The sequence below is a fragment of the Periplaneta americana genome, chromosome 7 (genome assembly GCF_040183065.1).
Source record: "Periplaneta americana isolate PAMFEO1 chromosome 7, P.americana_PAMFEO1_priV1, whole genome shotgun sequence".
In the NCBI taxonomy this organism is placed as follows: Eukaryota; Metazoa; Arthropoda; class Insecta; order Blattodea; family Blattidae; genus Periplaneta; species Periplaneta americana.
Window position 1 is genome coordinate 41,255,169 of NC_091123.1, and position 15,438 is coordinate 41,270,606.

Consider the following 15,438-nt stretch of genomic DNA (forward strand, 5'->3'; position numbering starts at 1 on the left):
GTTAACCAATTTTCATTACTACTAATTTACCCCACATAATTTTTTTTCGAGTTTATTTAGTCGACTTCATCGTGCTCAGACCTAAGGCCAGGCTCAGATTTCACTGACAAGCAAACATTCTCATGATGGCAGATAAAAAAGTTAACTTTTTTTTCTTTCACCATGTTAATAATGTCAAAACAAGTGCTTATGCAAATTTTGGCCACTTGAGCGCAATTACGAGGGCCATCCAGAAAGTTAGTTTGCTTGGGACCATTTACAGAAAAAACCACAGTTTCATGGAGATTTATTGGGACAGATATAGAAATTGTTGAGCTATTTTTCGACATATTCGTCCACACCTGTGGAGTAACGGTCAGCGCGTCTGGCCGCGAAACCAGGTGGCCCGGGTTCGATTCCCGGTTGGGGCAAGTTACCTGGTTGAGGTTTTTTCCGGGGTTTTCCCTCAACCCAATATGAGCAAATGCTGGGTAACTTTCGGTCCTGGACCCCGGACTCATTTCACCGGCATTATCACCTTCATCTCATTCAGACGTTAAATAACCAAAGATGTTGATAAAGTGTCGTAAAATAACCTACTAATCGACATATTCCCCACTGGAACTGAGACTTTTTCACACCATGTAATAGAAGTGTCATAAAAGTTTGCCGCCTGGGATTGGAACCAGTGTGTGACAGCCATCTATGATCCCATGTATGACAAATATCTCAATTCCGGCGGGGAATATGTTAAAAATAGCTCAACAATTGCTTTATATGTTCCAATAAAATATATCTCCATGAAATAGTGATTTCTTTCTGTAAACGACTCCAGGGAAACTTACTTTCGGGATGACCCTTGTAATCGCGATCGAATGGCCAAAATTTGTATAAACACTTTGTTGACATTATTAAGATGGTGGAAGAATAAAAATTAAACTTTTTATCTGCCCCCATGAGATTGTTTGCTTATGAGTTATGCACATAAAATGGTTGCTGGAATGGTTTCTGAGGCACGTTTTGCCCTATCAATCTCGCCAGCTTTGACAGTCCGACCAGTTTCGTGCGAATGTTTATGGTTAAGGTACTCATTTGTTTATAAGGTGGTATACTTTCCATTTTGCTGTGTTTATTTGTTCAAAAGTTATAAGCGATTCTAATGTAACACTTTTTTTTTAACATTGTTACCAAGCAGTTGGCAATCTACCATGCTGAATACAAAAGCGTAGTGCTATATCGGAGGACTTACCGAATTCTTACTTAAGATGGAGAATATACCCCAATGCCCACCTCCCACATAATAGGCCAATGCCTCTGTCAATGATCTAAAAGATCATACAATTACGTAATTCTCTCGCTGAAGCAATGATAGCCTATTTTCAGAAAAAGTTTATAATTGATTTATGTGAAAGCAGAACCAATCTTAAGAAAAATATTTTGCGTCAATTCGGCTAAATCTTAAAACAATCTTCAGTCTTCTATTACTTATTCTACAATGAACAGAATATATCATCATGAATAATAAATAAGAATCCATTAATTTGAGCGTGAACAGCATTTTAGTTTAATTATATCAAGGAAATGTCTTTATTTTTTAACGATGGAAAGATTTTTTTACAAATGTAATCTTCATCTTACGATGTTTGGTGACGTATACACGTCCATTGATGTGACATATTAATGAATTTAAATACTATTATAGTTACAATCATGCCATGGTATGAAAGAAAAATTTCACAACCTTAAGCGGGAATCGAACCTGCGACTTCCTGTACTCCGGTCAGGCGCTCTACCACTGAGCTATCGAGTTCGTCTCACGCCAAAGGCTTGGAATTATCCTTTCATATTGGCGACTCTGTTATAGAGTACTGTCCATAGCGTCTGATCTAGTCAGCACTGCTTATGGGTTGAAAGAAACTTTACAAATATAATCTTCATCTTACGATGTTTGGTGACGTATACACGTCCATTGATGTGACATATTAATGAATTTAAATACTATTATAGTCACAATCATGCCATGGTATGAAAGAAAAATTTCACAACCTCGAGCGGGAATCAAACCTGCGACTTCCTGTACTCCGGTCAGGCGCTCTACCACTGAGCTATCGAGTTCGTCTCACGCCAAAGGCTTGGAATTATCCTTTCAAACTGGCGACTCTGTTATAGAGTACTGTCCATAGTGTCTGATCTAGTCAGCACTGCTTATGGGTTGAAAGAAACTTTACAAATGTAATCTTCATCTTACGATGTTTGGTGACGTATACACGTCCATCACTGTAGATCACATTTCTAATAGACATCAATCCACTCAGATTTAATGTTAAATTAACTTGATGTAACAGCGGTCAGCATTTATGAGTTTCTAAATTACTCTACACATAATTCTGCAGTGGTATCTTGCATTGTAGTTTTTCTTTATTTGTAATTGTTTATTATTACCGGTACCTTATTTACTATTTCTGATATTACGATTATGAAATTTATGGTAATTAGCACAGTGAATCGGTTGTTAAAAATTAGAATCACAGCTCTGACTATGGGAGGTGTCTTTTACTAATTTTTTAACATAGGCCTAAACACACTCATGAGCATACAAATATAAATACCGGTAACCATACAGCATAACCATCTATTCTTAAAAAATTCAGAACTCTGTTAATTAAAACATCCAGAAAGTAAAAAGATTTTTTTTTTTCTTTCCTACAGGACTTATTGCTGGGAAAATAATTTTCAGCTGCAATTTCACTGTAACTAACCTCTTGAGTCATGAGTAATTCCTGAATATCTTGGGGTAATAGGGGAGGTGTGTGACTTCTAAGTAGTAGTTTCACATTTTCTATCCATTCTTCCATTTCCTTTAATAGAGCACTGTACTGCGTCACTTCTTGAAGCCGTTTTTCTATAACAGTTTGCTGCATCTGCACAAAATCATCATAATTATTGAAATCATTAAAAATTACATGTATAGAAAATGCTATATGAGTACATAAATAAAGAAATGTGTTCACATGGCCATGATACAGAGCAGTTAGTAGCGTTCAGGGCTGTCAGAGTGTGGTTCCTTACTGTGAAAATTCATGCGTAATCAAGGAAATATGCACCCAGAGGCATTGAGTTACACCAGTTAGTTTGATTTAAAGTTTGTTAGCGAGTTGATGTGTTATTCAGTCCTGTGTTGAAACTGTTATCACTGTGCGCTTGGCTTAGAATTTGTATAAAAACGAACTCGTGCAGAACAGTGGTACCGGTAATGCAGTTCACAAGAAAATATCCTGGTAATCCTGTTCCAGAAAGGAAAACTGTTTGCCAACTTATTAAAAAGTTACGAAAAACAGACAAAAAATCTGTTGCCAGACGTAGAGTTCCTAGGGAAGAAAATGTTATGAAATAGATGAGCGAATAGAATACACCCCCCCCCTCACCCAAATCTCTCCATCAGCTTGCTCAGGAAACAGGCGTTTCAAAATCCTCAGCAAGAATTGCTATTAAACTGCTTAAATTAAAACCCTACGTATAAAATTACAGTGGCTCACGAACTGCTTCATCAGTGATCAAGTGAATAGAGTCCGACTTTGTAACTGAATGCTGTGATCCTGAACAAAATTAATTATATTTTCGCATAAAGCAGGTTTGAAATAAAAGGCTACATCATTTCACATAACAATCGGTACTGGAGCACAGAAAACTCCAGGCTTGTGCATGAAGTTCCACTACATGGTGAAAAGATTGGTGTGTATAGTGTAGTCTGAATGGACACAGAATAAGAGTACCGGTACAGATTGTTTATGAATGCTACAATATATAAAGCAGCAGAAAAATTTTAAGATCTTTTCCCGAATAACTGAGACATTGAATGCCTGCAATTATTATTCTTTCAACAGGATTCTGCTACTGCACATACCGTACTGTCTACGAATAACTAGATATTATTTCAGAGATTTTTGAGGTTATGTAGATTTATTAGCATTGGGATGTAGCCCCAGGTCAGTCCTGATATCCCTCTGTGTGATTTTTATTTGCGGGGGATAAAAATAATCCTCACACGATAGAGAAAATAAAATAAAATATTAGTTGGGAAATTGCTTTAATCACACCTGAGGAACTTATATTTCCTAATAGGAATTCTCTACATAGATGTCGAGAATGTATCACTGCTAAGGAATATAATTTTCAAAAATTCTTCTAACACAGTTTAATGCTTATTATTATTAGTTTCAATTATCAATTTATGCATTCAGCAACAAAAGGGTTACATTGCACGCTATTATTGGTGTCGATGTTGGCTCCCTTTTTCTGGTTGTAATGTGAAGTATAGCACAGGCATGGAATGGAGTCTGAGAGTCACGAATGCTATTACTAACCGCTCTGTATTTTTTAATACACGTTTTTATGCTGGATGATCATCCTAACCTGGAAAATAATAATGTTATGACACAATAATATTTCATTTCTATTATATTCTTAAATAAAGGTTTCAAAAGTAAATATTAACGTATTGGCTAGGATATGTTCGTAGGTATGAGTTGATTACCTACAAGAAATGAGAATTCACTATTGAAATATAGTTGCAATTTCAGCATAAAAGATAAAGTAGAACAGAAAGACTCAATATACCACGAATTGTGCAGTGAGAAAACACAAGCATCAACAAGATAATCATTTGTCCTTCTCTGAATTGTTAATAAAGTACTGGTAACTATTAAACAAATCAAGTATGAAGATATACAAGGAATGCTACTTGATAGACTGCTACACACTTTAATACACCATGTACCGGTACTTTAAGGAAGAAGAAATATTGGCCATCCATTAACAAAATGGAAGGACTCAGTCTCTTGAGGTGTAAACAGATCTATGGTCCAATTTCAGGAAGCAGAAGACAAAAGTGTTTCCGAAATATTCCCCTTTCAGTAATAGGTAACTGAAGGATACATTATGCAGCTGTCTTCGGGGATTCAAATTCTGGAAGTCATTTTAAATAGATTAAAAATCCCCTTAATACATGAGAAATCAGTTAAAAACAATAAACTGAGCAAATATACAAACACTCTTAGCAGTGGTGAATTTTCATGAAAGGCAAGGGAGGCTGTGCCTTCCCTAATATTTTATCAGAATACAATATAACAATATTTAATCCAGTTGAATTAAGATCAATGACAAGTTATAGCCAATGACGGACATTTTTTCTTTCTATATTAATTTTACTGTTCAAAACGAGTAAAATGTAAGTTATGTCAAGCCAACCACATCCAATTATTGGTGATGCCCGCTTGGTATAGACAGTAGAAATAATTCGTACAGATAAAAGAAACAGATATCACTATAACCTGTAAAATCAACATTGAGCAGCCTGCAGTGTCTATGTGAGGGTGGAATGGCGGAGGCAACTATATGACTCTCCTCCCCGATAACCATGACAACAGCAGTCCAACAAATAAGATAGCTGGTTAGCGAAGTGTTTAAACCTAACTAGAGCCTGCGATAGGAAGCACATTTGTAGAAAATCTACTCAATTTGTGGCTGGCTGCTGACAGGTGTAGTGCTAGAATCAGCTGCTTTTGGCTATATTCGGCTGTATTAGCAAGCTCTCTCTTTCTCTTTCTTTCTTCTTCATTTTAGGAAATCGCGTCATGAATTGTTAGTTTTCTGTCCCTGCATAAAAGTTTTGTTTTATGTTGATAGATTTTTTTCTCTTATTAGCGGGTGTCTCTGTTATTTTTTCTTTTGCATCACGAGATGTATTTATTGTTACGGTATATTAAATATATTGATAGTTGAGAAATAAAAGAAGATTTGTCTCTAGTTTCTTCTAGTAGTAGTTGTTCAATATGTTGTGGCCTAATTGATTGGTTTGCGAAGAAAGAGGATTGTCGAGTGAATTCATTGTGCAAGTATGTAATGGTAAAGAGGTACATGATAGGGCCTATATTTTTAATACAAAAGATGTAGACTCTCATCAGTCACTTCTTGGCCTCCTCAACTTTCAAACTCACCATCCACCACTGACTCTTAGTATAACAACTATAACATTTACGTTTTTGGGGTAAATATTCTAAGAAACGTTTTAATACAGTACATACAAAATCATCCTAATACACGGGACATTACTCAAGCGTTTACAGCGATTAAAGAAAGAGCAGAATTCATAAAGAAGCAGGTGTATGGGGTTTCAAATTTCTCTATTTTGTAGAGTGTATTGTTGTGTTAAAATCTAACAAGTTCGCCAGGGACGTATATAGGATATTTTGTTTTGCTGGGTAACAAGAAAGCTAGTGAAGTGTAGTTTATTGAACAAAGACTCTAAGACTACACCACATCATTCTAGTGTTGAGATCAAGAAAAGATGGAGATAGACCCCTAAGAGTCTTCTTGGGATACCTTTACTTTCTTCGGGGGTGGAGGACCAAATATAACTTTGTCAAAAGAGAAAAAAATAATTCCTAAATTGTAAGAAAAAAGTTAGATTTGATCAGAGAGAGAGAGAGATTTTAAGTACGTAGGAACTTACCTAATGATGTTGGATCGTCTGCTTCCTGATTTGGATGAACGTAGACAAGCACAGAGATTTTATTGCACAGTTTTCAATTTCATAATAATTTTACATGGCTGCTCTCTGAAGAGATAGCTGCTTCTGTTGAAATCTTAACACTGCATTGAATAGACTCAAACAGACTTAAGCTATAAAGTTATAGACGTAACGTAGGCTACAGCTATCAGCTGCTTTCCCCCCCTCCAAAAGTCATCTTTATAAAAATGGTACTGCCGTGGTACTTACAAGATAGTTACAATAAAATAAGTATAAAAGTTCTACCAAACTTACCTCAATTGTATTTTTTCCTTCTGTTATCTCAGATGTCAGAGTAAGGATCTGAGTTCTTACACCTGCTAGAGAGGCTTGCAATGCATGAGTATCCGCATCATCTGGAAGATCTCGTAGGACGGCTTGAAGTCTCGTGGTTTCTTGTTCTTTTGCATCAAGATCTTGTAGCATGATCTGGAAAGGAAACATAATTTTATGCATCAATCTGAAAGTTTACTGCAACATACCTTATAAAATTTAATTCCTATCGTAATATTTTTAAATACTGAATTACTCTGAGTGGTCATCCTCCTATAAAATTGAGTATTCACGGAGTAAAAAGCAGTCAGGGCATTGTGTTGACTATATCATTTCCTTGGAATCTCTACCTTTCCACTCCCCATACGACTTAATGAGGTGTATACAGGCTCATAATCTTTAACTTAAATGCACTGTGCTGAACTATTGGCTTGCCAATAAAGATAGGTTTCATTTTTTCCATTGCTACGAATTATAATCACACAAAAAAAAATGTGACTGGTATTTCCAAGGTTGGCTCTATTTTCTTCAAACCTAAGGGAAGAGAACTTACTGGACTAGTCAACTGAAACAGTGGTGCGACAACGTAATTTGTTTTGGGTGAGAGGCGGTAATAATTTTGTCGTGTGTAATTTTCATGACAGCAAGTCTTACCATAATATCACAGTCTAGTATATACAGTCACGAAGCTCAATACGTAGTAAATATGCATCCATAGATAGTTGCTAACCACTAGCATTGCTAATATCGCCTCATTACAGACAATGCGAAACAGTACTGGCCAGTGGCGTAGCGTCAATGTAAGCTAAAAAGCTCAGCTTCCCCAGTTAATAATAATTTCATAATAAACCTGCAGTCTATGGACAAAATTATTTATTAATTTTAATAGAATTTATATTTACGCGTTAAATATTGTGATGCGGCAGCTCAGGATGATTTGTGATGCAGCAGTAAACAAGAAGCCTGCACACGCCAGCTTCCAAGCAGTCTGGTTTCTTACACTCACTCTTCTGTGTAACCCACCCCACAGATTTTCCATCCCTTTCTAACTAAACTACCCTGGTCGCAAGGCTCGCAGGAAGCTAGCTTTGACATTGAAAATAAGTAGTTTCCGAGTTATCCCTTTTCGTCAGTTGTGTTCAGTTGAAGTGTTAGTGTGCATTGTGGCTGATATAATAAATAACGAGTGAAATAACAGTTCCTGACACCAATTTACTTGAATTTTTTAGGACAATTCTATTATCAAGACTGACTTACGAACAAAAGTGTGATCTAAAAAACAAATGACCGACTCCCTTGCTGTCAATGAAGGACATAACCAAAAGACAGATGCATACTTACGTAATGATACTAATACTGTATCTATTGTCCGTTAATAGTGTGATATCTCTATTACAGGGAGTGAGCTACTGTTATGCTTATACGAGTCTATTTGTTAGAGATATGTGTAAACCGTGAAATCATATTCTTCTACGAACCATTTGAGGTCATGCCTTATTGGTGTTACTTATGAGGTTCCAACCAATCTTCGACTGCTGACTTGACATTGACTACTATTTATTTTAAGACTATATTTTTGTAATACGTTTTCTCATATTGCATGAAAGACAACTTGAATTAGCTTCCCCTGCTCAAAATTTCATGCTACGCCACTGGTACTGGCACAGTCTATTGTTCCTAGCACCCTCACAACACAAACTTCGTGACTGTATATACTAGACTGTGATAATATTGTGACTGGGGAGAGGGGGGTTAACCATGCTATACTATCAATCAACTTAAAATTGTTTTCATTTGCCGCAATGACAAACAGTTCAAAAGCCAACAAGCTATTGGATTAAAACTTTGAACAGAGGCAGATAAATAATTATAGTAAATTTAATTTAAGAAAAACAGTTACCAGTAATTACATATTATGAAGTCGTTTGGAATAAATATTTCTTGAGGCGTTATGTTAAATCTATTATTTTTATCCTTTTCATATTTTTGATAGCTTTAGTAACTGTGAGTGTAATCATATAATCAGTAATCCATTACAAAATGCCTAACAGTAATAAGGTGGAAGTGAACAGTATACACAATATATTTATGTTCTTACCATTACCTTCCATTTGTATTTTTCTTTTGAAAAAATGTGTGATCTCGGAATTAGTAATCATAGTAGCAGCTAATAGTTAATTAATAATACTTCGATCGATGAAGAGAAAAACAAAACCTTGCACTATAATAGTACATTATGCAACGAGCCTATAATGGTAGTAATTAAGACGCAAGTATGTTTGTTTATGAAACGAGCGCAGCGAGTTTCATAATTTTCATATGAGCATCTTAATTACCATTATAGGCAAGTTTCATACGACTTTTTATGCTCGACCATATTTCTAACTTGAAATTATTCAAAAGTAGGTCATGTTATGGTTATGTAAGTGATTAGCGAACTGACCTGAATTGTGAGATATGCGCAGACGCGAAAGTATTGATTTTTTCCGAGGCACGAATATCATTGACTTTGATATAACCTAGAGAACATTAGTCTTGATATAACCTGGTAATTGATTTAGAATTGAAAAACGAGATGACAAATTGAATTTATTTGAATATTATTTACAATTAACGCTAATTATTATAGTAACAGAACATAACCTTCTGCGACAGTATTGGATTTCCAGCCTCAGTGACTTTTCGCTAATTGTCTTTCGATTGCATATCCGAGAATAATCGATACTTGCGGTTTTATAATGGTACAAAGGTGATTTGTCATTGGCTGAACACCTGAACTTTAATGAATAGGTGTAGTTTAATGAGGTGCATTAAAGGGCTACTACCAGGTGAATAATTACTACATTTCGGCATGGTCGAGCATAAAAAAATTAATTCAACTAACACAAACAAATTAATTAATGAACATATAAAACACGAAACAGCACATTGAGTGCCCACTTCGACAAAGCTGAAACTGTTCCTGAATTCGTTGTTGTGAGATTTTGAATGAGAGACAAAACGAGCGTTCGTTCTATGTGATTACCGCAATGCTTGGAGTTTGTTATTTTTGTTATTATAGTAAAGTAACTTTGAAGTTCTTTCATCTCACTGAAATAAATTATAAACTTGATTTTCTTTTCTTCAATGCCACTAGGTTGTCATTTGACATTTCTGGTCTCTCCTGGCACTGGCTTATTTGTAATCCACTTCTGAGGTTGAAGCACCTGGAAGGCAGAGTTATGCTGTCCCAATGATATTATGATAGGATAATTATGAAGTGCCAGGAGAGGTCTTAAACCTAAGCCTTACCTAATTTCAGATCATGGACGAGCACAGGAACATTTCCCTTTAAGGAAAAATTCCTGTGTTTTAACCGGGAATCGAACCCGGGACCTCATGAACTGTAGTCAGAAGCTCCGACCACTAAGCCATGAGGCTGGTCATAAACTTGAAATTTTGGTCACAAAGAAGGATCAAATTTATACAATATACATCTATACCATTTTAGGAGGATAAAAACTGTACTATAAACTCTTCTTAATTTTTAGGAAGATAAATCTTATCCCATTACCATCCCGTTGTTGGTCACTGAATTTGAATAACCAGTCCTAAAGATCCCAAAGGGTAGCTTCTCTCTTTCTTCTAGCAATTAACAAAGTTCATTTAATAACTTCACGAAGAATGACACAATATCGAAGATAAAGTCTTTTTCAGAAGTTGTGTGATTGTTTTTTTTTTTTGGCATGTTTACAGCAATGAAGGAGAAATATTTTCTTACATGATCCATGCACAAAATAACTGCTGAAGCTTTCCTGGCGACGTGATAATTCGAAATTTTCTCGGGCTTCCAGCCAGATCATGAGTTGGTGATCCACCGACGTTTCGAGGATGTTCATCTTCCTCATCTTCAGGGTTAAATGATATCTAAGGGTACCCAGCTCCACGTCGGTGGATCACCAACTCATGACCAAATTAAGGAGCTGGGTACCCTTAGATATAATTTAACCCTGAAGATGAGGAAGATGAACATCCTCGAAACGCCAGTGGATCACCAACTCATGACCTGGCTGGAAGCCCGAGAAAATTTCGAATCATGCACAAAATGTTTTTTTTTAGTATACTTTTTAGATATGTACATTTGCTAATTTCACAATAAAAAAAATGTTACTGGTAATTCATGTGCATGACTTATAGGTACCGGTACCAAGATATTATTCTGCGGAGAAAAGTATTAGTATAGATAATGAACTCAATATCTGGAGAAATTCGCTAGTTTCTTTCGAAGGAAATAATTTAAATGTATTACGTATTTGTACAGTTATGGAGTATTTGTTACACCTACTCTGAATAGGTGAAATTTCATTTATATTAAATAGATCACGAAAATACAGAAGACAAGGTTAAAAATAATTAATGACTTGAAGAGTACAGTAACCGAAAACTTGTTCTGTAAAATTGGAAACAAAATTATCTTTAACGGAATGCATCTACTGTAGGCCTAAGAATCGCCAGAATTAATGGAGGAGAGCAAAAAATAATTTGGCATGTACTCGTATGTAAGTACATTCACTAACCTTACTCAAAGTGCTCTTATTTTTCATTTATTTTGTATCTCCTTTCTTCCTTTCATTCTTTCCTTCAATTAATTAATTTTTATCATTTCTTTATTTCCCTTTCTCTAATACTCTATTTCTCCCTTGTCTTCCTTTATATCTTCCTTGTAAGCTTGCAGATATAAAGTTTCAATAATGTAATACAAATAATTTCTAATTAATAATTTTATATGTATAAAATTTTTTAAATATACAGGTTGATTGACGAGGATTTACCGCCACTTACGGAGCTTATTTCTGAAGACATTCTGAGCAAAAATGTCATACATAATCATGTGTCCTAATCTCAATATTTTCAGAGCTACACTAATTTGAATTTGTTTGTAAAATACCATTATTCTTCAGTTTTAAGGGTAAAAGAACATTACAGATAAAGAATGAACTATTCAGAAGTATCATTTCTTTAATTAGGTTGTATTCTGAAGCTAAAAATGGGTTGTGAATCCTATAGTTGCTTAGTACAGATTTTTTTTTTTTTTTTCCGATTTTTAACTATAGTACCGGTACCTACAAAATTACATTTTCTTAGACAGTTATCACAACAATCGTTAAAATTACGTCACGCTTGTAAATTTTGTAAGCCTATACACTAAGATGCATAATTGAACTGTAAAGAATCAAGTTCCTAAAGTCGTATGATTTGTAACAATTGTTGTGATAATTACATAAGAATGATGCAATTTTCAGTTTAAAACTGAAAAACAAAATCTGTACAAAGCAATTAACAACACATTTTTAGCTTCAGAACACTATCCAACTAAAGAAATGATACTTCTGAATAGTTCATTCTTTATTTTGTACCGGTAATATTTTTTTACCCTTAAAACTAAAGAAAAAGAAAAATAATTTTACTAACAACTTCAAATTAGTGTAACTCTGAAAATATTGAAATTAGGACACATGTTTATATGACATTTTTTGCTCAGAGTACAGTAAAATCTCTCGTATCAAGCACCCAAATAACCAGCAATACCATACCATAACAACGGCACTTTTGGCTAGGCTAAAAATATCATTCATGTGAAAGGGAAGAATCGGACAAAGAAGATGTGAGTGGCTTTCGTGGATTGCACATGCCACATACACACTAGATATTTAAAAATAAAGTTTTGAAATACATACAATGTTTATTTTTACTACTGAATACGGTAATGTACATTCATCAGTTCATAATTATTGTAATACAGTAATACATAATAGCGTAAAAAATACTAATAGTTTTCGTAACTTTATGACAATTTACATATAAACACACAATTAATTGCACAATTCTCAAAATAAACAATTATGTTTAATTAAAGTACAATGATACCAAACAAAAATACGAACAAAAAGTATTCGCACACTGGTCATACTTTAGTCAGTTCCTTTTCAATTTCAATATTTTGTAAGGTAGCCCTTGCACTTTGCAATAGCCTCACCTTCTGGGGATAGAATTAAATTTGAAGTAATATTTGCTGGAATGATGTTTCACTTTTCTATGATTGCAGTCTTTAGAGACTCTTTACTGGTAATATGCCTAGTTCTAGGTCTTATTTCTAAATAATCCCAAAGGTCTCGGTTGGTTTGATGTCTGGTGACTGGGGAGGTGTCTGAAGATATGAAGGGATGCTGTAGAGAATCCACAGTCGAGTATTGTGGGCCATACATTTATGGTCGTTGTCTTACATGAATATGAAATTGCCCCTGATGCCCAATTTTTTGGGCACTAGGCACTACATAACCCTTCAGAATATCAATGTAACGTTGGTGATCCATATTGTCCTCAATAAAAGCCAACTACTCCACTCATGTTGAAGTCATGCACCCCATACTGGTACTCAAACTCCACCGTGTTTTTATTTTCCAGTTCAGCATTTTTTTTCTCCACACAGAACTTCTCCCATCAGACTGAAATATATTGAACTTACTTTCATCAGTGAAAAGCATTGTTCCAAAATTCTTGGGGCCGCTTAAGATTTGTTTCAGCAAATTCTAATCTTTTACTCTTATTAACTTTACTTATGTAGTATTTCCTATGGTAAATTCTAGTATGGTATTCGCTGCTCCTTAGGTAATTTCGGGTTGTACTGTCACATACACTTATACCGAGATCACATTGAAGCTTTGCCGCACTAATATATGGATTCTTTTTAATTTTTCGTATGATTGCTCTACCATTTTATTCATTCATTTTTCTCTGCCGGCCACTTCTCCTTAAATTTTCGTTCGATTTTCTTTCCCCGTATCTGTCTATGATTCCCTTAATGGTTGACGTACCTCTATTCACGATCGTTGATATTTCACTCAGTGTTTTACGTTGATTATGCAGACGAATGATAGTAGCCCTTCCTTTCTTAGAATTTCTTTCCCTCTTGGTCCCATTTGACGTGATGGCTATATACTACTTGTGATTCTAGAATCAAACTGACTTCGAACATGAATTACAAGCGTTTTCTTAGTACCATGTGCCTACTGCGTTCCGCAGGAATGTTTTTATTCGTCAACAGAGTTGAGTGTGCGAATACTTTTTACGGTGTTTATTTTTGTTAGGTATTCAATTTATTGAACTATGATAGAACCTACACGCAAAATTATGAAAATTCATTGTGTGTATTTGCATTATTATTATACGTGAACAGTTAATTTCATACCAAGAGTTAATAGTACTTCATTTAGGTCTCAATTTGTAGTAAAAAAATCATCGTGCGAATACTTTTTACATTCACTGTATATGAAAATTACTAAATTTTAACATGGAAAAAATATTTCTGCAGTACAGTATGTCTTTACGTAACCTATGTACGTATTTTCCAATTATCCAGCAAAATCAGTTATCCGGCACTGGCTTTGTTCCACAGTTGCCGGATACGAGAAATTCTACTGTATGTGTATATAAAAGCTACATCAATAATATATAAACACATTACTCACCAATAAAGTCTTAACAACAGTGTCTAAGTGCAAAGTGTCGGTGGACAAAGTATCAAACAGCTTTGTTTCTAGTTGAGCAACAGAGTGTCGAAGAGTATCCACATCTGATGTTAACGATGCCTGAAATGGGACATTTACTGTTTTACAACTTGAAGAGAAAAGACGCAAATAGACATGCCAACACTAAATGCAGGACACAACGTTCTAGTCCTATCACATGGAAATGACAAGTCAGAGAGCACAAAGGGTCTATTCAGCCAACTACTTCAGATATTCCTTGCAAAAATCTACAGCGAAATAAATCATTACTTTTCAAGTATTTATAAAATATCAATAAACATTCGAAATTAAAACATATAATACATCAAAGAATGAAGGAAATAAAACAAATTCAAACTGTTATATTGAAAGTACCGGTAATTACCGATGGAGAAGACAATATTCAAACTTCATCGTTCCATACGTGTCATTTGATCATGCTGGAGATAAAATGACAAAAGAGTTAAAAAATCACATGCGATGTATGCATCATGTTGAGCATCAGGTAAAGCGGGAGCGTAGCGTGAGAAGTGACCATAAGATAAAACCAAAGCAACCCATATCAACAAATTTTCAGCGATTTCAGATGACACCATTATTTCATACATGCTGTGTTAGCAGCTTTTATTGCTAGCTGTTGGGAAAGAAAATAAAAGGGTTTCCAACTTTGATTATACACAATAAATTATTTTAAAATACTACAAAACCAATGAACCAACTAAATACTCCTGAAAAAAACCTTACAAACTAATAGACGAAGCTGAGAAAATATAAAATTCAACAACTTACTGAAATCAATATATCTCATTCAACAAGTGACATCACAATAAAGTAACGTGTATTTATTTCTGTAACAACATTTTAAATAAATTTTGTAAAATTTTACCATGTATTATAGTTTTGAATTTTCTTAATTTGATAACTGTTTCGAATTGTTTTCAATTCGACATGAACTCATCATACATACATGGGATACTGTGAGAGTTGCACTGCACAAAAATCAAAGACATTAAAAATACGAGATTTTGTCACTTTGCCACAAGAATGAGGTACATTGTGTCCTTCAAAATG

The 15,438-nt window shown here is 34.8% G+C and overlaps 1 protein-coding gene across 7 annotated transcripts in view; it reads right to left on the bottom strand.

Moving 5' to 3' along the window:
- Msp300 (Muscle-specific protein 300 kDa) overlaps positions 1-15,438 on the bottom strand; it is a 1,097,375-nt gene that overhangs the window by 130,555 nt on the left and 951,382 nt on the right. For all 7 annotated transcript variants that reach the window (XM_069830616.1, XM_069830615.1, XM_069830612.1 and 4 more), the window contains 3 exons: positions 14,329-14,448; positions 6,803-6,976; positions 2,739-2,900 (listed from right to left, as the gene is read on the bottom strand). In XM_069830616.1, the coding sequence (XP_069686717.1) occupies positions 2,739-2,900; positions 6,803-6,976; positions 14,329-14,448 (456 nt within the window). The remainder of the gene's footprint in view (positions 1-2,738; positions 2,901-6,802; positions 6,977-14,328; positions 14,449-15,438) is intronic.